At 44.6% G+C, this 20,117-nt stretch overlaps 1 protein-coding gene across 19 annotated transcripts in view; it reads left to right on the forward strand.

The window, feature by feature from the left end:
* The window catches only part of DST (dystonin), a 310,440-nt gene extending 307,784 nt beyond the window's left edge, over window positions 1-2,656 (forward strand). For all 19 annotated transcript variants that reach the window (XM_075414626.1, XM_075414627.1, XM_075414628.1 and 16 more), the window contains one exon: window positions 1,398-2,656. In XM_075414626.1, the coding sequence (XP_075270741.1) occupies window positions 1,398-1,663 (266 nt within the window). In that variant the 3' untranslated portion in view covers window positions 1,664-2,656. The remainder of the gene's footprint in view (window positions 1-1,397) is intronic.
* The last annotated feature ends 17,461 nt before the right edge of the window (window positions 2,657-20,117 follow it).

Here is a 20,117-nt window from a genome sequence, read left to right on the forward strand (position 1 = left end):
ATCTACTGCTTGCTTTGCTTTCCACCTGAATCCTTAGGGTCATGTGCTGGTGTGAGGGAGATGTAACAAGGGTGGGAAGGAGTGAAAGTCTTACTGTCTCTGCGTTAGTATTGCCTAGGTTGCACGTTATCAGGATAATGGTCCTCCATTCATGTAGTTGCACAGCAGGTAAGTTCAGCTCTGCATGTGCAAATTCATGACTGCAGCCTTCTTGGCAGTGGTATCTGCAATGTATCTGCCTAAGGAACTAGGGAAGAAGCATTTACTTAAAAAGAAAGGGTTTGGTTCTTCACAGTATTGAAGTTATACTCAACTGTGGTGGAGCAAAGGGGTCACTTAATCATTACTTTTCCATTTCTTTTGAAAGAAGAACTGCAGGGAACAGCTGTAGATGACTCTATTGATGGAATGTCCCTCAGAGATTTTTTAAATGGTGTATTAAAACAGAAAGCAGTGAAGCTGTGCTCTTCCAGGATCCTCAGAGCAGCTCTGTGTAAGGGAGAGAGGGCTAGATGGTTAGAACAGAAGGTGGCTCTACTGGCTTTCCTTCGGATCTTAAGCTCTGCAGAGCATGCTGAGCAGTGCTGGAAAATCCTGTTCAAAGAGTAGGCGTCTTTTAAGTTATAGGTGATTTGAAAAATGAGCCACCTGAGATTTCAGTTTCAGCTGGGTGTTCTTCACACATACAGGGAACCAGATTTGTCAAGATCAAAAAGATTCAATAAGTAATTGGAAAATTATGAAAAACCACATTAATGTTTTTCTGTTAAAGATTCTTTGTTGTGGTTTTTTCTTCATGGCACATTGTCAGGGCAGGATTTCACTTCAGCAGGCTTGCTCATTTACTCAGTGATGTGTTTGGGAGAAATGTATACTCTGTGCTTGTTTACTTGCAGCTTTCGACTGTATGGGTTTGATTTTTTAAAAAAAAGAGGGGTACACACATTTAAAAATTGGGATATTCGTCTGCCAGGGTACATATATTGGGAAATCCTGAATGCAGGAAGAAGCCAGGTACTGAATTCTTTCAGTTCACAGCTGAGAAAATGGCAGGGGAAAGAAAGGATCTGGCTGTTGAGTGGATATACAGTGCATGTCTAGCAAGTCAAGAAAAGTTGCCAGGATAATACAATTTTAATGAGATGTGCTAGTGACAAATTAACTATGTCTCGGCATTTGCTCTCACATTTCCTTCTCTCTAGTGGGAGATACCGTATTATTTTGTGCTCTTGTTTATTATCATGAGGAACTTCCATCATCTTCTAGCTTGCCTGGCAGAGGTCTAAAGTTTAATTTGTACAATGAGGAATTTTGGGGGTTGCCAAAGAGCTAGGAAGGACCTGCACAGCTTTTCCATCCTTCCCTCTAATACTGATGGGTATCTTTTCTCTTTCTAGAAACCAGAAGAACTCCAAGCAGACCTGGAAGCCGAGCAGGAAGCAAGGCTGGCAGCAGGTCAAGTAGCCGCCGAGGCAGTGACGCATCTGACTTTGACATTTCAGAAATCCAGTCTGTATGCTCAGATATGTCAGAGACTGTTCCTGCTACAAGCAGACCGACACCCCGAGCAGGTTCTCGGCCAGGATCAGCCAAGCCTTCTAAAATTCCAACTCCCCAGAGAAGGCCACTAGCCAGCAAATCGGACAGGTCCTTGAAGAGATAATATGATTGGCTCCGTAAAGGTCTTTTCCTTTTGCATTAAGTATTTAAGTTCGTAAGATGTAAAATATTATGTAGAAATTATTGTGAAATATCGCAAGAGGTGGATTTTTAATTCTGCAGATGGCCTTATTTGTGTATTTGTCTTCTTATTTTATGTGTATAATTTTTGTCAGATTTGGTTTTGTTTATGCCATATCCTATGAGAAGGGGGAAGAGTTTTAATGTAAACTAACAGTTGTACACAGTAATGTGTAGAAAGTACACTAAAAATAATTGCCGAATGTACAGTGTACTGAATGTACAGTAAGTCTCTGCAGCCCGAATGGAATAGGCCTATCACTATGTCATTGGTTAACAGTAAAGGATACCTCATGGTTTTTCTTTGAAAAAGAAAAAGAGAATACTAAAAAGCCAAAAGACACAATTACACATTCTGAGCTAACTAAACAAACACTAAAGGATGTATGTCAAAACTACTACGGAATACAAACCCACATTCACAGTACCCTTATTTATACCGCGCCTCTCAGAGAACTCACAGTTAATTAAGCACTCGCCAGTAATATGATACTCCAATACCTTGCAGCGTTTCTGTGCCATTGCTTTCAACGAGGCCAGACACATTCTGGATATCTGAACTGTTATTCTGTAAGAATATCAATATGAAGTGCATTCATGTAAATGTGAGGTTTTCTTTTGCTTGAGTGGGTGGTAGCACTGTATCATTGAACTCATTTTGTATCAAAGCAATTTTGCTTGCAGAAAGCTCCGACATAAACATGTCCCTTAACTTTATTTCTATTGTATTTCTTATTTCACAGAAAGATGATTTTCTGTGTTATGATTTAGGGCGTATATCATTTCAGATGACCAGTAATCACCATAGTAACATAAGCTTTAATATAATTTCCCATTATCAGCAATCAGATTTTGGTTAGCTGCTGTATTTGTTTAATAAAACTAAATTGCACATACCATATCATTTATGAAATTATATCCAATTATTGTGTCGACAATTATTTTCTCCATGTTAAACCGTGACATCGAAATGGCATGTATGAAAGGCAAAAAGAGCAATTCACTTGCTCTTTGTGTCGGTGAAATATTTTTGCCATTCATGGATTCCTTGAAAGGATTAATAATGGTTCTTTTCCAGTGGAAAAAGGGTGCAGCTTCAAATGGGACTGCTGTAGAGTGGCTGGGCAGATGCTCTAGTAAGTAGTGACAGAATCCCTAGAAATTCAGAGTGCTCTTTGATAGTAACAGAAAGACTCAGGCAGAATTTGGCCAACGTGGCAGACCAAAGAGTCTAAACCTGACAGTTCACATACCAGAAAATGCCGTGCCTTTGGTAGAGGAATTTTAGGGGAGGAGTGGTGTATGGCTGGTCCCTTTAACGTGCTGAAAATGAAGCAGAATCTCAGTGAATTACACGCAGGCAATGGTGATGCCTGCACTCTCTCCTAGAACTCACTGCCAGCGTGACTAAGATGATGTCTTCGGAGTCGCCACAAGAGCTTCCTGCAGACTCACAAGCCGGGTCGCGCAGTTGGTTTATAAGAAACAGAAAAACAAAAGAATACTCAGCAGATGATTCAGTCAACCAAAATCCACTTGTGTCAGGATTTCCTCCAGCACAGAGCTGTGTGAGTGTTTGGGGAAAGCAGACAGTAACCAGCCCTCCCGCAGCTGGTTTGGGAATCGGCACACACATTTACTGGATACTAAAGCATCGCTCAAGCTGCGGTGCTTTGTCTTTCTGTGTTTCACCCCTCCTGTTGCTGCTGTTCATCCAGTGACTTCCTTCCTCCATGAGGATGGCTTCAGTGCTTTTTGGAACCCCACAACACCCTTGAGTGAAGTAGCCTGCATTTACAGATAGGCACTGAAGCATCTCTCCTCATCACCGGGAGAAAGGAGAGGGGTAGGATTTAGGCCCTCGCACAGATAACTTGGCTGGAGGAGGAGATGATGCCCCATGTAACATTCTCGGTGCATTTTATAACCACAGGGCTGATGGAGAAGGGGCAGGGGTGGCAAACCTGAATCACTCCCATGCAACAGGCGCGTAGTTCGGTTCCCTGCGTCCCAAAGAGACGGAGCGGCTCCTTCTGTACAAGGCAGTGTTGGCACATCCTGAAGCACCTTCAGGTGTGTATATTGTGGTCCTAGCTTTAAATATGTTCATAATACTTGATTAGTTATGCAACTTTATGGAATTTTCCGTAACTTCACAGAAGAGCTGTGACCAGCTTCTGAGAAACCCAATGTCAGCCTAAAGAACCCAAGGGCCAAGTGGAGTTCTGTGGCGTGTTGGCTACTGCCAGGCACAGGAGGCTGGGACTGGCAAAGTGGGGAAGTTCATTTATGGGCTTCAGAGAATCATCCAGTATTGGAAACCAAAGCAACAGTAAATTAAATGGGATTAGGATTTCTGTTAAGAAATAGCCCAAATCTTTCTCAAGATGTTATACCCTCGTTAATTACCTTCTTCCAAAAATGATTTAACTACTTTAGATTGAAAATAAGAACTACCAAAACTAAGAGACTTTGCAAAATTCTGTCCCCTGTATTGCAAAAATTATACTAATGGGAGTCTGAAAATAAACGTCGGATCCTCTGCACTTGTCTAACCCAAGGGCAAATCTACAGAATGTGATGAAAAGGGCATGTTGTGGACTTAACCAGTAAGTGACAGGTAGCTCAGTTTGGTTGAACAATTTTTGTAAAGAAAGAAGAGGTATTAAATTATAATCCTCCTGTAATTCAAAAATATTTCTTCTTTGATAGCAACATAAATGAAAGAGGAAGGATCAGCCCTACAACCAATTCCCCACCTTGTTCAGTCGCGTGAGTTCTTCCATAACCTCACCGTCGGAGATCCATTTTCTCCCATTTATTATCCTCCTTGTAGCAGCAGGAGCTGATCCTGAATTCACCCAGCCCACTGGACGACTGTAAGTAGAGGCAACCTTTTAGTGTGGCCCAGCCCCTTACGCCTGTGTCTTCTGTAGTTCTCCCGTGCGGTGAAGGAGCGGAGGAGACTGGGAGGGAAGCAGGGTTGGAAAGCCTGTGGCTGTGAGAACCATGTTGTGGAGTGAATACTGTATATTTAGCTCGTGGAAGAACGGGCTCAGTTCTAAGCTCTTTTTCAGTCATTTTCAGCTTTCAGAATTTCTGTTTTGCTGCCTTCAGAGTAGGAAAGTGTCCACAGAATTTTCTGAAATCTGCCGATGAAAGCTGTGAGTGAAAAATGCACCATCAGAAAAGCTAGTGATGACTTGTGGCCCAGGCATCCTCAGCTCGTTCAGTTCAGGTATTTTGTGAGCCTTTTAGTTACGTGCCAATAGAGTAGATGACAGCGATTCAATCTTTGCCTGGGGCACATCTCTTCACAAAAGCGTAGGGGTGAGGTTATATGCAATTAGGATTTAAAAATGAATGCATTTCATGAAAACAAACTCTGAAGTGAGCGTACCATAGTCAGCAGCAGCGTTTGAACCTGCAGCTGCCCCTGCTGCTGTCTGCCGTAGGACCGGCAGGACCATCTACGCCCCACAGCTTGCGTACGAGAGAGGGGCCCTAGTGCTGCCAGATGTTGGTTGTGGCGTGGCAAGAGGACACGTTGCTGAGCACTTGCTGTAATATTGGGTAAACAACCACGGGGGTGGAAAGCGAGCGTTACCTGGTTTGCTGCATCTGGGCACCGCTGCCCTAACGCCTTCCGGGTGGTTCCAGCTCTTGGGCTGTGTGGTGGCATCCGAGCTCATCCTGGGCTAGTGGCGTTTGGCTACATGGTCGCTCTGACCACGGGCCGCAGTGGGGAGTGGTGGTGGCAGCAGGTTTGTATCTTCATGCAAGGTGAGCAGAATTTTGTGGAACAAAGAAAAGGCGCTTTCCTGAAGAAAATTTTTCGCTCTGCTGAATTTGAATAACCTGTTTGCAGACATGGAGGTGGGAGAGATGGTTGGCTTGGTTGCTTGCTTTTTTTTTTTTTTTTTAATAATGTTGTCAGACTAAATGCAGGTAGGTTACTCATATCTGTAGAAAAAAGTTGTATTTGTTAAAAAGGAGAACATTGCAGAGGACCGTGCTTCAGCAGGGGGGTTGGACTAGATGACCCACAGAGGTCCCTACCAACCCCGAACATTCTGTGATTCTGTGAAAAGGGAGCTCTTCAGCAATAATGGCTGAGGCAGCAGCTTAAATTTCACGCAGCTTGTATGAAAATGCTTGCTGGCTGATATTTTTGAGGTATTTTCTATGCAGATTGAAGTTCTTCTGTTAAGACTTGCTCAGAGTTCAGCTGTTGCAAGTGAAGTGGTGTCTAACCTGAAGCTAGAAGAGTCTTGGGGGTTGTCGTTTCACAACGAAGTCGTTCTTCTGAACTGAGATTGTTCAAATAGTCTGAATTGCAGCTCGGGGTGCTCGAGCCGTGTCTCTGTATTTGGAGGTTGAAGGAAAGAGTGATGAAGGTGGGTTGCGTAACTTAGCTGGCATCCTGGATGAGTACGTACGAGAAACTTAATAGATGTGTTCTTAGCACTTGGATGATTGAATATGAGTAAGAACCCCAAACCATAAATCAGGCCCTGTCAACATCTACAATGTTTTTTGTTCCTCTGGGAGGAGGCAGCCAGAGTGATGATAGCTCTGTCCTGACAGGAAAAGCAGACTTGTAGATTTTTGTGGGGGTCATGATGGTCTTTCCAACATTTAGAAGAATATCCAACACCTTTAATTTTTCTTTCCTTTTTTTGGGGCTGGATCATAGCTCTTCCAAGTCCTCTTTTATTCACAGAATAACGGGAACCTAGGGACCTGTGGAAGAGTTTGTACTGTCTGGGCTATTTTAAAGGCAGTGAGCTCATACGACAAAGAAATACCTCTATATTTAAAAGCCCGTGATCAAAGTATAAGACAGGAAACAAGTCAGTTCAAAATGAGGATGAAAAAAAAAGGCTTGCAAATCCTGCAAATATTGAGCAGCTCCGCATTTGCTGATCAGGAGAGGGGGTGTAGCTTCACTTCTGACAACACTGATTTGAAGCTTTATGGACGAAAACAACAGAACGAGGTAACGGGGAGCAGGTAGCGTTCACCCTTTGACTGCTGCAGGAACTGAAAGGTGAAATAGCTGAGCTGGTACCCGGAGTCCTCTCATCTCACGTGGGCATGAGAGGACTGAGAAGTGTCGAACATATATTGCAAGCTCTTTCTTAAAAGATAGCGGTAAGCTCTGGGAAACTGCTGGTCGGTTTGGACTTGAAAAAATGATAGAAGCAATAATAAATGACATATTAGTGGAAACCTGAATAAATGTACTTTGGAAGAGTTGGCTTAGCTTCTGCAGGGAGGTCATGCCTTACAAGCTGCCTGGAAGCCCTTGAAAGGGTCAGTTAGTGTGGACAAAGCTTGAGATGGACCACATGGCTTTCCAAAAACATTGAGCTAGCTCTTTCACCGCAAATTCTCAAAGAAGTAAACACTCAGGGGATCAAAAGAAAAGTCTTCATGAGGTTAAATAGCACGTTAAAAGCTAGGAAAGACAGCGTAGGAGAAGGTGGTCAGTTTTAACAGAAGGAAGAGATCTGCAGTGGAGCCCTTGACAGGTTTTAACACAAAGCTGCGAACGCTGGCTCAGAAGTTCCTGAAGTTGTTGGAAGGGTGCTCTGGAAAAAAGCATCGCTGTGTTTCTGTGATTCACCGCGCCTCTTGGGAGGTGCGCATTGCTTTCCACTGACGCTGAGGATCCTGCAGTGACTAGCTTGGCCCTAGCCCACTAACCTTTAGATGGCTAATTTAACTGGAACGAATCCCACCCCAGATTAATGAGTTTATTTCTAGCTAAGGGTAACAAGGGATGGGATTTTCACAAATGGTTTGGAAGTTCTGCTGCTGCTGGCTTTTATCACTCACACACCCTTACGGTGCACGAAATGTGCTTTAGGGAACGCAAAGCATGGATCATCATAGAATTTAGCACCATTTCTAGTCACGTTCAGGAACCGCAAACCGTGTTAGATGAGTGGAGAACCTGGTTGCATTATCGCTCTCAAATACTTTAGGAACTTTTGAGCGTTCCTGGGATCCTTCAGCCAGAAACCCAGCAAGCAGTAACCGTGTTCCCCATTGTGTTGCTCCCAGTCACACCGACTGCCTGCAAATCCTGTTCCCTTTGGGTTCTCCCATCATTCATCCTACTGGGATCCACTGGCATCAGCGTAAATGAACGGTGTCTTTCATGGGACACTCTGGCAGGCCGTGCACATCCTCAAGACCCAAACTGTTTGAAAACTGGGGCCACTGAAAAGGACAGCATACGGGTGTGTTTCTCTTCCTTTCACGTGCCCTACGGATCAGAGGAAGATAACAGAAAGGGGGTTTCCCAAAAGACGCGAGCTGTTCGTTACTTTGGTGTGGTTGCTTTGGGTTTTTTTTCCTCTATTTGCATTCTAAATAAGCACAGTTGAGTGTGGCCATGCATAAATAGCTCTTTTTGGAATAAAGAAATATAAAATTAGTTATGTAAGTGTTAAGTTCTGGGTGAGATGAATATTTATTGAAAACTATTTCTTTGAGTAGCTCTCTCTATTCAGTCAAAAATTAATCCAGAGCACAGTTCATTATATTGGCAAAACACAGACATTCATTTTAAAGCAAATTTAATTTGTTCTGTAGAAATGCAATGAGATGCTGTAAACAAACCACAACTAAATTGGGCAAGCCTAACGCCTGTTTCAAAAGCGAGGCAACGCTAGCAGTGAATGCTCTTTCCACAGACTGTTATTGTATTTTTCCCTCGCGGAGTAGGCTGGACAATACTTGGTACAGCTGTTTCGAACTGTGCAGCAGCTCTGCAGCGTTTCCTATTAAAACAAGCGAGCTGAATTTTCCAGCGCCGTGTGCGCGGCTCCCTGAGAGAAGCCGGAGCGATGCTGTCGGCGGCCAGATGGCGAGGCGGGCGTGCGAGCCCCACGCAGCTCCTGAACTCGGGCTGAACCTCCCGGTTACTGTCCCCGCGCAGGCACGGCCGCCTCCTCGCCCGGGAGGCCTGGCAGCCGAGCGGGGGCTCGTTATTTCTGCCGATGCGCGGGAAGATCGTTAGCCTGACCGCAGCATTTGCAGGCGCTGGAAAGCCGACACAAGTCCGCTGATGTGGTCATCTAGCCAACACAGACTTTTCCATGCGATTTCTTTTTTATACAGACACGCTGCATTTACCTGGGAGGTGAAATAGTGAAGAAATAATCTCTATTTTCATGGAGCTGTTGGAGCGGGCCCAGAGGAGGGCCACGGAGATGATCCGAGGACCGGAGCATCTCTCCTTTGAGGAAAGGCTGAGAGAGCTGGGGTTATTCAGCCTGGACGAGAGAAGGCTGCAGGGAGACCTTACAGCAGCCTTCCAGTACCTGAAGGGGGCCTTATAAGAAAGGAGGGGAAAATATTTTCAGCAGGGCCTGTTGCGATAGGACAAGGAGCAATGGCTTTAAAGTAAGGGAGGGCAGATTTAGACTGGATATAAAGAAGAAATTTTTTACTATGGGGATAGTGAAACACTGGCACAGGTTGCCCAGGGAGGTGATGGATTTCCCTCTTCCCTCACCCCCCTCCCCAGATCATGAGGACTTATTAAATCTTTCCAGATTTTTGAGGAGGGTTTTGTTCTTCATGATGGAAAAGAATTTTAATGTAGCTTTCGCTAATGGAAAAGCTCTCCTTAATTACTGGTGGAAACTTCAGCCCCTGAATGAGCGCTTAGTATTTGGAAGCTTTAAATCTTTCCAGGTGACAGCACTGCTCGCCACCTCCGAGCTCCCACTCTGTTGCCAGCGATGTGCGTAGGGCTTTCCAAAAACATTGCCGTGACCTCATCCAGTAAAACAACGCCGGTCGGTACCAGCCCAAATGCTCCGCTGGGCTGTAGCGGCCGCGGGGGCATTGGGCTGTCGCCTTGCGGGAGCGACGCTTGGAGGTCAGCGCGGGGGGAAGCTCTGCCCTCTCCGCGGCAGAGGGTCACAACACACAGCAGTGGCCGGTCTGCGGGCAGAGCTGGCAGCTGCTTGGTGGCCTGGTTCCACGAGAACAAGACCTCTGCGATAGGTGGGCACGCTCCTAGCCCAGCAGCGAGAGGCCTGATTTCCCCCCTGGTGCTGGGAAGGTTCTGCGCACGTTGGACCCGTCCTTCTTCTAATGCCTGGTGGCTTCATCAGGCTCAGGGCTGGCTGCTGCTTTCCATTAGTTGCTGTATCACAAAGTGGTGGCCACGTGTAGCGCGAGAATTACCCCAGTGATTTCCGAAGCCTGCAAATAAATAGCTCCGTACGTAGTCAGGAATAGCTATCAGTAATGACATGGCCTGTTAGCTGCTTCTGCGTGTCCTCTCTGGCAGGAATCTGAGCATCTTCTTTTCGTGTCCTCAGCAGGGGCGCTCTGGAAGACTGTGGCAGGTGGGAATTTGGGAAACCAGATCTCCTTTTCTGAAGGTGCGCACGTGTAACTGTGTATGGAGCCCATAGCTCCAAGTACTTGCATGGGAGGTGAAAGCGGGACCATGCCATCACCTCGTGTGTCCTGCTGGTCCGTGTAGGTGGACCAGAACTTGTGCTACTTGCTGCAGCAGGTGAGTACCTCGCAGGAGTAACTGAGTAGGGGGACTCAGACCTGTAAGATATGTATTGTTCTCTTCTAACCTTCCCTCAAGGGCAGGAATTTTTATGTGGTGGAGATTTCCAGTTTGGTCATGTTTCTTTATTCACAAAGCCCCGTGATTTTTGTGTTGGAAGGACTGTTGAAGATGTACTCATTTCCCCTCCTAACGGAAGGTAGTAAGTTTTTCCTTTTCTCTCACAATATGGCTGAAATCTAGAATTAATGCTTCTAAAAACTCTTTGAAAAAGAGAAAAGATTTCTCCTTTTGTAGAAAATGCCATTATGTTGGAAGGGGCAGAATGGTCTCCTGTGGTTTTTATTAACCATGATTTGAGTTAACCTAGTTTTGACAGAAAAGACAGGTAGATAATACAGACCCATTCCTTTGTTTTATGAACTTTTTGTTTTGTTTTGTTTATGTTATTCTTGTCTGTTGCAAAACTAGTAGAAGTAGACAATTAGTTAGGAATTTCCTAAATAGCAACGCTAACTAAAAAGGGGGATTATTAACTGGAGTTGAGTTTTTCAGTCAATGTGGCAGAGATTAAGGAATATTTTCCTTGTCCTAGATATATGGCCTGCTGTATACAGGAATGTCTTTTCATATGATGTCTTTAGATATTAGTAGTCAGCCTCTGGCCCTAAATGCTATGTTATTAAACTCTAGGGTATAAGATGTAGTCTCCAACTCTACATAAATAGAAGCAAATATTTTCAGCTGAGTACTCAAATGATGTTGAGAGAGTTTTAGTTCAGGCAAAGTGATGTCATTTGACCATTAAAAAAACCTAACCTTTGAAAAAATACATAATTGTGGAATAATTATGTAGGGTATGATTGTTAATGTACTGAGAACCTTTAGAGGCACCTGTTGGATGGGCAATATTTTAGGCCGCTGCATTAACATCAAGTGATGATTTGGAGAGTTCTGTGTTTGAGGGTTGGTGGTGGCTTTTTGTTACTAAGTTCTTGTGTGAGAGCTTACCAGACTGAGGTCATTTGCAGTCCAACACAAGGCTGTATACATGGTCTGGAAGGTAGAGTTAGAGATAAAATCAGCTGGATTAAAAGCCAAGACGAGAAGATATCATTTTGTTGTTGTGATATTAACTTGCAAGGAAACATTTTTGCCATAAATTGTACTGTGTAATTTCACATGTGCAGTCTCAGACTGGAGCACCAGCTGTGTCTGTCGCTGGGGAGATCTAGTAAACAATACATGTCAGAGAAAATTATGGCATAATTTATTCATACCTCTTAGAATAGCAGAAATAAGGCTCAAATCCATGTGCCTGTAGACAAAAGGTTTTGTCCTAGTTCGTATCCTGTCCAAGGATGCTACATGACAGTGATAAAATGCCATTGCGATGGACGACAAAGAAAAAGCTTATTAAAGCATAGTTCCTAATTAAAGTCTGAAATCAGGGTGCAATTCAAGCAGAAATAACTGACAGAACTTGCCAATTAAAGTGTGAGCAGCAAGTCCTGTAGCACAAAGCTGTTTTCCTGGCTCTGAGCTGGTGGGTGGGTGGGGGGTGAGTTTGCGAGTGACTTGATCAAGCCTGGAGAAAGATGGCCAAAAATCAAGTTAATTTATATTTTTTTAAATAGAGTTGTATAGTTTAGTTGTGTTTTCTGTCAAGGTTTTTCTTCAGTTAATCTTTGAGGAGGGGGGGCCGCCCAAAAGGAAACAAGGAGTCTCAGATTTAACCTCAGCTCTTGCAACAGCTATTCTTTGGCAGGGCTCTGTTCTGGCAGCAAAGTGGGAGATGAAGAGGGCTTCTTCAAGCTGATACAACATCGGGAGAGGCTTCACACAGGGGGACGTTGCAAAAGGGTGTGAAGAGGCAAGCTAGCGTGTCAGGCTGGATGACATCAGGGCATTTCTTGAGCTGGTATTTCTTGACACGATTCTGTAAGCCACCAGTATAAAGCCCTTGTGTAGGGGTTCATTCTATAGTTAAAACAAAACAAAACAAAGTCAAATTACTGGAAATATGAAAAATACCATATGTGATAGTTTCCTGGATAATCTTGGTTTGCCTCAGAAATGCTTCAGTGGTGCAGTGCTTCCAATAAATATCAGTCGAACAAAACACGTTCTGTTTTCAGCACTTCTGTTGGTGACTCTCCTCTCAGATCTCTAACTCCGTGCTGTCTGGCCTGGTGAAGTGGTTGCGGCACTTTGCCAGCGCTTCTCCTCTCTCGCGGAACTGAAGGCTGCATCGAGAGCGATGACTCGCAGGGGTTGAAAAATGGAGATGGCATTTCTTGCTCATAGGGGGTTGGTTTTCTTGCGCTTGGATTTCATGGCTCTGGGTGGAGAAACTGTAATGACTATTTGGTACTTCTGTCCCCTGTGCTGAATAAAACAGAGAAATAAAGTGCAATGTGAGGAAGCAAAAGTGAATATATGCGAGTACTTTGAAAAATCCCAAATAAATGCAGGTCTAACTTTCATCTTCAATGGTTTGCCTTAGGGTACTTTTTCCTGTTCATACATACCTCTTCCTAGCATATCACAAACAAAGTTAACCTTGAGAATGGAATTTAAAATGTATTGAAACACTTTTTTTTTTCCCCTCCTCTTTTTTCCCGAGGCCAATAGATGGCTGATTTTGAAAGGGAGGACTATTCTGTGTACTTCCAAACTTTCTCTTATGTTAGAGATAACATGTTATCTAGGTTTTGCTCCAAAGAGATGTTGAAAATTAAAAAAGCAGATGAGATGGGAGAGCAGAAAAACACTTCTTGGTGAAGTTAGAATTGCTCTGAACTATGTGGCCCAAAGAGAAACAAGAGGCATTTGAGCATTTGCTAAGGTAGCATGTACTGAAACTGTCTACAGGGCAGAAGTGTTCAGTCCTTGTAGGAGGTGTCCTAAATACAAACCTGTGATGGCTGTGGCACCGCTGGGCCCTTGTTCTAGTGCCTGTGACCTCTGGCGAGTGCTGCTCTGCTCCTACCGGTTTACAACTGAGAGAGCTAAAATGCAGGAAGATGGGAAGTGGGGATCTGCCGCCTTTGCAGATGGGAAACAGGGAAGCTGATTAAGCAGTTTGGCTGCGAATATTCAGGAAATTTGCTGGCAAATCAGGAAACTGGGTTGGCACAAGCTGATCTTCATCAAGTCCTCAGCCTGAAAAGAACATGCCTCTCTTTCAGGCACATCATTATTTAATTAAGTCTGTTTAGGAGCCTAAATTTAATTCTCTTTGTCTGAAAAGACATCCTGGGTTATCTGGAAATTTAAATTATGATTAATTTTAAAAATAGTTAAGTGTCAGTGTTTACTCGTAGAGGATTATCTGGTAAAGAAGGCACTGGATGTGCTAGGTACAAATGTTCAAGTCAGGCAGTTACACTACACTGTGCCCATCAAGAGTTTCTGCTAGGGAACGCAGGCTAGAGGGAAACACAAACATGAATATGAATTTATCTTTCAGTTTGGGGCTCTGGAATGTTTCTGTTTTAATAGTGTTCTAATAAAATCAAAGCATTGAATCTTTCCCAGCAAAGTTATAAATAGAAAGTAGGCACCCTCCTTCTTATGCAGAAAGATAAACTGCAAAAGGAGATTGTTCAGAAAATGGAAAAAATCCAATAAAAAAAGCTGACAGTTTACTTGTATCTCAGAGCTGCTGCGCTTCTGTAGTAAGCAGCTGTTATTTCTCCTTCGTTTTGCCGTGTAATTGATTTATTCTCATGACCGAGAGTGGCATGATGCAGCGCGAGCAAGACAAACGGCCTTTCTGCACAGCGGCCCTGCCGTGCCTCTGACGGGCAAGCTGATGGGGAGCTTAAAGTCCTGGTGGCCTCAGCAGCTTTGGGGCTGCACAAACCGTATAGCCAGGGTCCACTGGGAAGATAGGTCGAAATGAACTTCTGCTCCTGTTCTAATCCACATTGTGTTTGTTTGGCTCTGGAACTTGCTCTGTAGGCAATAGAAGGCTGGGAGGAGTGGCTGATGCACCAGAAGGTTGTGCTGCCATTCAGAGGGATCTCAACAGGCTGGAGAAATGGCAGGCAGGAACCTCCTGACATTCACCAAAGGGAAGTACGAAGTCCGGAAAAGCATTGCCAGCAGGTCGAGGGAGGGGATCCTTCTGCGCTGCTCAGACCTGGTGAGGCCACGTCTGGGGTACTGTGCCCAGTGCTGGGCTCCCCAGTACAAGATATGGACATACTGGAGGGAGCCCAGTAAAGAGCCACAATGATGATTAGACTGCAGCATCTTACATAAAAAGAGAGGCTGAGAGAGAGGGAGCTGTTTATCTGACAGAGGGACAGAGGAAAATAAAGGGGATGGAGGTAGACTCTTCTCAGTGGTATCCCATGAAAGGGCCAAAGGCAATGGGCATAAGCTGAAAACACAGGAAGAATACTTAGAAGAGCCTTTTTGCTGTGAAGGTAATTGAATGCTGGAACAGGTTGCCTAGACATGCTGTCGAGTTGCCATTCCTGGAGACATCAGAAACCTGACTGGACATAGTCCTGAGTGGAGTGCTCTAGCTGGCCATCCTCTGAGCAGGGAGGCTGGACTAAATGATCTCCAGAGGTCCCTTCCAAACTCAACAATCCTCTGGTTCCGTGACTTATACCCTCACCTTTACGACATACAAAATCATATTCTTAACGATATTTGATATTTATAGTACTATGAATCTAGGAGCATCAGCCACAGCTGCAGCTCCCGAGGAGCTGTCAATACAGGTAGACAAGACTTAGGACCATAAAAGAGAAGGGCAAAGAAACAAAGTGACTTGCTGAAGGCAAGCTGCAAGCCATATCTTCCTCATTCCTTGCACAGTGCTCTATTCAGAAGCCCTTTTGTTTTTTTTTTGCCTTCCCCACAGAACGCTCTGGATTTTGTTTCTGCATGGGTAACAAATGAGATATGAATGCACAGATCTCGCTAGTTATAAATACACTAATATAGATTATATTTCTGAACCAAGTTTGCCCTTTTGTTCAGCGCTTTGTGGAAACAGAGGTACATTCATTCTGTGCGAACCTCTTCAAAGATCTATTCACAGCCACTCATGGGAAGTGCTACATCTCTGGGCATGTGTGAGAGAAAAAGCGCTCTAACTGAGTGCATGAGTAACTAACTGACTGCCAGATTGTGGCTGGCCTCTGGACAAGCCCAAAGTTGCACGTGTTCTGCTGGGAGCAAGAAACCACTGCTGGACCACCCCATCCTCTTACTCTGTGAGCTGCCCCGTAGACCAGGCACTGCAGAACGAAGAGAAGTCCTTGCCTGCTCTGTCAAGGTGTGATTCTGTGATTCTGTGATTCTGTGAGGTAGCCATGGGATCCGAAAACAAGGCTCCGTGCAATATAGGTCATTCATTTGGCTGAAGGACCTCCTAAATGTGGCTGATATCCATGTACAGAGCTGTGAGTTTTAGGTACTTAAACAGAGCTGAAAGTTTTTAGGTTTGTGTAGGAAAGGAACGTTTCCTGAGTGCTGGGAATGAAGTCTAGTCTGGGATACAAAACTACTGTGAAATCGAAGGGGCGGTGTCATGGTTTTATGCAGCGTTCTTTCGACTGTTTGTGGGTGCCAGCATGCCCTTTGGGCTCTCTGCGGATGTTGTTTGAACTGGACACGTCCACTCGAGACAAAAACTTGGCTTTAGCTTCCCTACAGTGCTGTGGGATGTCATTCTGCTCAATAATACGTATGCATGGCTCTTACTGTAGAGGTGTGGCAGAAGGCACAAGTCACGTATTTTTAAATGTGGAGTCTGGTTTCACTCTGTACCTTTGCTTGCTTGCTGTATAATATATTTCATTCTCTGTCCTTCCATTACTAAAAGCTGATCTGCTCATGCTTTCCTAGAAAAAACCCTGGCAGATCTTGACTAATAACACAAAGCATCCATAAAGAAGGTGAAACAGGATTGGCAAAGGCAGCAGGGTACCCAAGGATGCATTTATGCTGCTCATTAAACATATACAAATCTGCTTCAGGAGATTTGATAAACATTGATTTTGCTCGTAGTGAGCAAACGATAAAAAAGCAGCCCCCCCCCCCTTTCTGCAAAATAAAAGGAACTGATGTAATTGTTCTAAATTCAGTACAATGAAGTGCTATCGGACTGGTGCCAGCGGTGTGTTTCCTGCCAGTGTCTGCTCCTCCAATCAGTTTAATTATGAGCAATTGTTTGGGTTGTGCTGTGAAGAACTATTAGAAAATGGAAAAAAGAACATACTTCGGGTCATTATTTTGCAACTGATTCATGGTTTGGCAGAAACCATTAACTAGATTTTATGCTTTACAACACGGTAATAGTATCAGTGCGGATCAACCTTGCCATATAAGCACATACAGCACAAATCCACCGTGTATTTTGACAAGGTTCTAGTTGAAGCATTTGAAAAATGCTGAAATAACATCAGCTATTGGCTAGAATTTTTGGTTAATCATGTGCCTGCTCTTATCCAAAGGATCTAAGCAAGCTATGAAAAAACTGGCTATTGTTAATGCCTGCTACGTTTGTCTGTCATGTCAAATTTTGGTGATGATTTTTCTTCTGCTTGACTCACATCTTGTGTCTTGCTGCTACATGCAGAGGCATTTTGTAATCCTAGATCGGTACATTTGGAGGGGCAGACTGGGGGAAGACGGCTCTTTCCCCAGCTTGCAGGATTGCTCTCCTTCTGACAGTTTCCCTTGGGATGCTGAAGACCGAACGGAGCTAACCGCTTTGCTCCAGCAGCAGACCCTGATGAAAGCCTCCCTCAGCTTGTGTGGAATGGTTTCGGTGCAGGCTAGATCGGGTGCTTACTGGGGCAGTGCTTCTGTGCTGAATGGTCTCAGTGCTGAGGTCTTGCAGGACAAAACCCAAAACGCCTCTCAGCGCTGCTCGGCAGCCTGGGCAGCCGCCAGGGCAGGAGCCGGCCGGGCACGGCACGGCATCCTGGAGGGGAGGAGGTCTCCACGTTGCTGGGGCTTGTGTAGGCACCCTTGGTGTCATTCCTCTGCAAGCACCAGGTTTGATATTTCAGGCATTGTCAGATAATATTTATCAGCAAACTGGAAAAAGTAAATCCCCTGGAACCCAGAAAACAAAGAATGTCTAACACCTGTGGCAAGTGTGAGTTTTCAGGGGTTCGTGCCTGGATCTGATGCACGACATGCTGCAACAGCGTGCTCCCTGCAGGAATGCAACATAGACTGGCCTCATCAGGTGCCTGTTCCAACAGAAAACAAAAGATGCACTTGTTTTCAGATTTGCTAATAGAAAAACATTCTTTTTTTCAACTCTTGTGTGACTTGTGTACGCCTCTATATTTTCTGATACCAGAAGGAGTCTTGGAGAACTAACGCATCTCTCCTTGCACCATGTAATATGGGATTAAAGCGAATAAATTGGGTAAGTGCTGCAGGTGGCATGTTACATCTCTGCCAGGTTCCGCAGTCTTTGCATTAAGCATGTTTCTTAGATGTAGTTTAAGCCTGCAGAGTTCAAGGGGTAGCAGGATCCAGCTGTTTGTAAAAACAAAGGGATCCAGCTGCAAATCTTCCAAGACTTGGGCTGCTCCGATTTTGCTGTTAAAATGTGAGCAATGGTGATTTCTGGCAATGAAGTTCTGCATTTCGACAGAGTTCAGAAATAATAGAGGAACTGGAGTTCTGTGTTTGGGTCCGACATTCAGTACTTTTGGGTATCTGCTGAGCCTGAAGATCGTTTAAAATGCAAGAGAACACGTTTTGTCTGACAGGGTGCCGCGCCTCGGTTACCTAAGCGTGGCAGGGAAAAACATTTTCCATTAGGAAGCCGTGTTTCCTGTGAATACGAAATCCTTCCCCTCTTGTGGAGATGTTACAGAAGGAGCAGTAATGTTGGTTGCTGCAGGAAACAGAGACTGGGGAAACAGAACTGATGTTTGGAAAAGCGGGATTAAAAGTGCAATGGGAGATAAGGAGAGAAGACCATGTGCTGTGTCGTAGATGTAACCAAGGAGAACAGAGCTTAAAATCACACAATTTAATAGAATAAAACCACAAAAAATTATTTTATTCTAGCCACTGACATAGCTAAAGAATAAAGGCAGAGGTGGGTCTCATAAAGAAATTTCCATTACCGCTGATGTTTTTAAGCATTGTATTTTGACAGCAGTCTAAAAATAAAATTAGTTTTGTTGCCAGATTTATAATCGCTTTATTTTTTCCAGCTGTATTCTTAGAGTGACCCAGAAAAGTGTTGCTGATTTGAGACCATGGCTATGATCTGCTCTGCCGCTGTCGCCTTCTTCTGCTGTACCCCCAGGAATGGTAGAAATAAGAAGAGAACTTATCTGGGTCTTTCACCAGCCTCGTTACACTGCTTAACATGACTTGCTGATTGTAAGCTTGTTGCCCCGTGGGAGTCTGTCCCCCTGACCTCCTCTGGCCGTTCAGTGTTGAACCGCTTCTTTCGTTGTACTGCCCCCAAGCAACTTGGTCTGGTGGAAGATGTCCCTGCTCATGGCAGGGGGGTTGGAACCAGATGATCTTTAAGGTCCCTTCCAACCCAAACCATTCTATGAGTCTATGATATCCTCACAACTCTTTCCTTTTGTCTGTGGTAAGCTGCCTCTTCTTCTATACCATGTATGGGTACATTGAAAGGCACAGTTCCCTACAGGGACATAACCTCCACTATGAAAGCTGTATTTTATTTCTACCTTTTCTCCTCCCACCCTTAAAAATGTTATTTTAGAAAGGATCTCCCCTTTTCCTATACACTAGGCTTAGTTTATTAGAGGTCTTTGGGAAGGACCCTATTCAAAGCTTTTTGGAAATCCAAGAAAACTACTTCAGGTGTATCACCCTCGCAGTAACTCTGGTAGTTCGCTGAGACGTGACTTCCCTCTCTTCCAGGAACGCTCCTCCACAGGCTAGCACGTTGGGCAGTGTCTGCTGCTTCTGTTTCTTCCTACAGTTTCTACCAATTTCTCAAGTCCAGTGGTCAAATGTATTGGTCAGTAACTCTTCTAGTCACATAGACCTCAAAAAAACAAAAAAATTAACCCTGAATTTGCCACTTTACATTTTTCTGCTGCTGTCACTGTTTTATAACAGCAGCTGGAGTTGGGTGTTATTACTAAGGAACAATTACAGTCTCTGTGTAGCATATAGCATCTCCCAATAAAGATCTATATAGTCTTTGCATATAGCTTACTGTATAGTTGAACTGTAGCATACAGAGTGCGTGGCAGGAATTAGCCTTTGGCAGGGAGTCACTTAGCTGTGTTTGTGGCAGTGAGTGACCCAGTGCCTGAGCACTGCTACCCAGTCCCATCCTTAGAGTTCAGCTGTTGGAAAGGTCTCTGGCGCGGGTTTGGCCTGAACCAACTTTTCACCCTCGTAAGCAATTCCCGGGCATAGTTTGGGAGCAGTCCTCATCCTGTGCTAATACCTGTTTTGGATGCAGCCCTCCATATGTTTGACAGTGGATTTAGCGGTGGTGGTTGGTCCGTGGCAGCTGGCCCGCGTGCTGGGGCACAGCCCCGGTTCTGGTTAGCGTACAGCTGTAACCGCGGTGCTCAGTGTGCCGTGCCGGGGATTCTGCTAGCTACCAGTCCAGCTGCTCTTGGGTGAAGGGTTTTGTGTATTTATTAATCTTCCTTCAGAAGGACATCTCAGAAGATCCCAGCACATCTCCCATGAACAGCTGAGTGAGCTGTGGTTTATTTGCACAGCCTTATTTATGTCCCAATTGGAGACCCGCAGTGGTTTTCTTCCACCTCCGTATGCTGATTTCTCCTGAAAACCTGCCACGAGGCAGTGCCCGTCTGCACGCGTAACGACT

This window comes from Opisthocomus hoazin, chromosome 2 (assembly GCF_030867145.1).
Source record: "Opisthocomus hoazin isolate bOpiHoa1 chromosome 2, bOpiHoa1.hap1, whole genome shotgun sequence".
NCBI classification, from domain to species: domain Eukaryota; kingdom Metazoa; phylum Chordata; class Aves; order Opisthocomiformes; family Opisthocomidae; genus Opisthocomus; species Opisthocomus hoazin.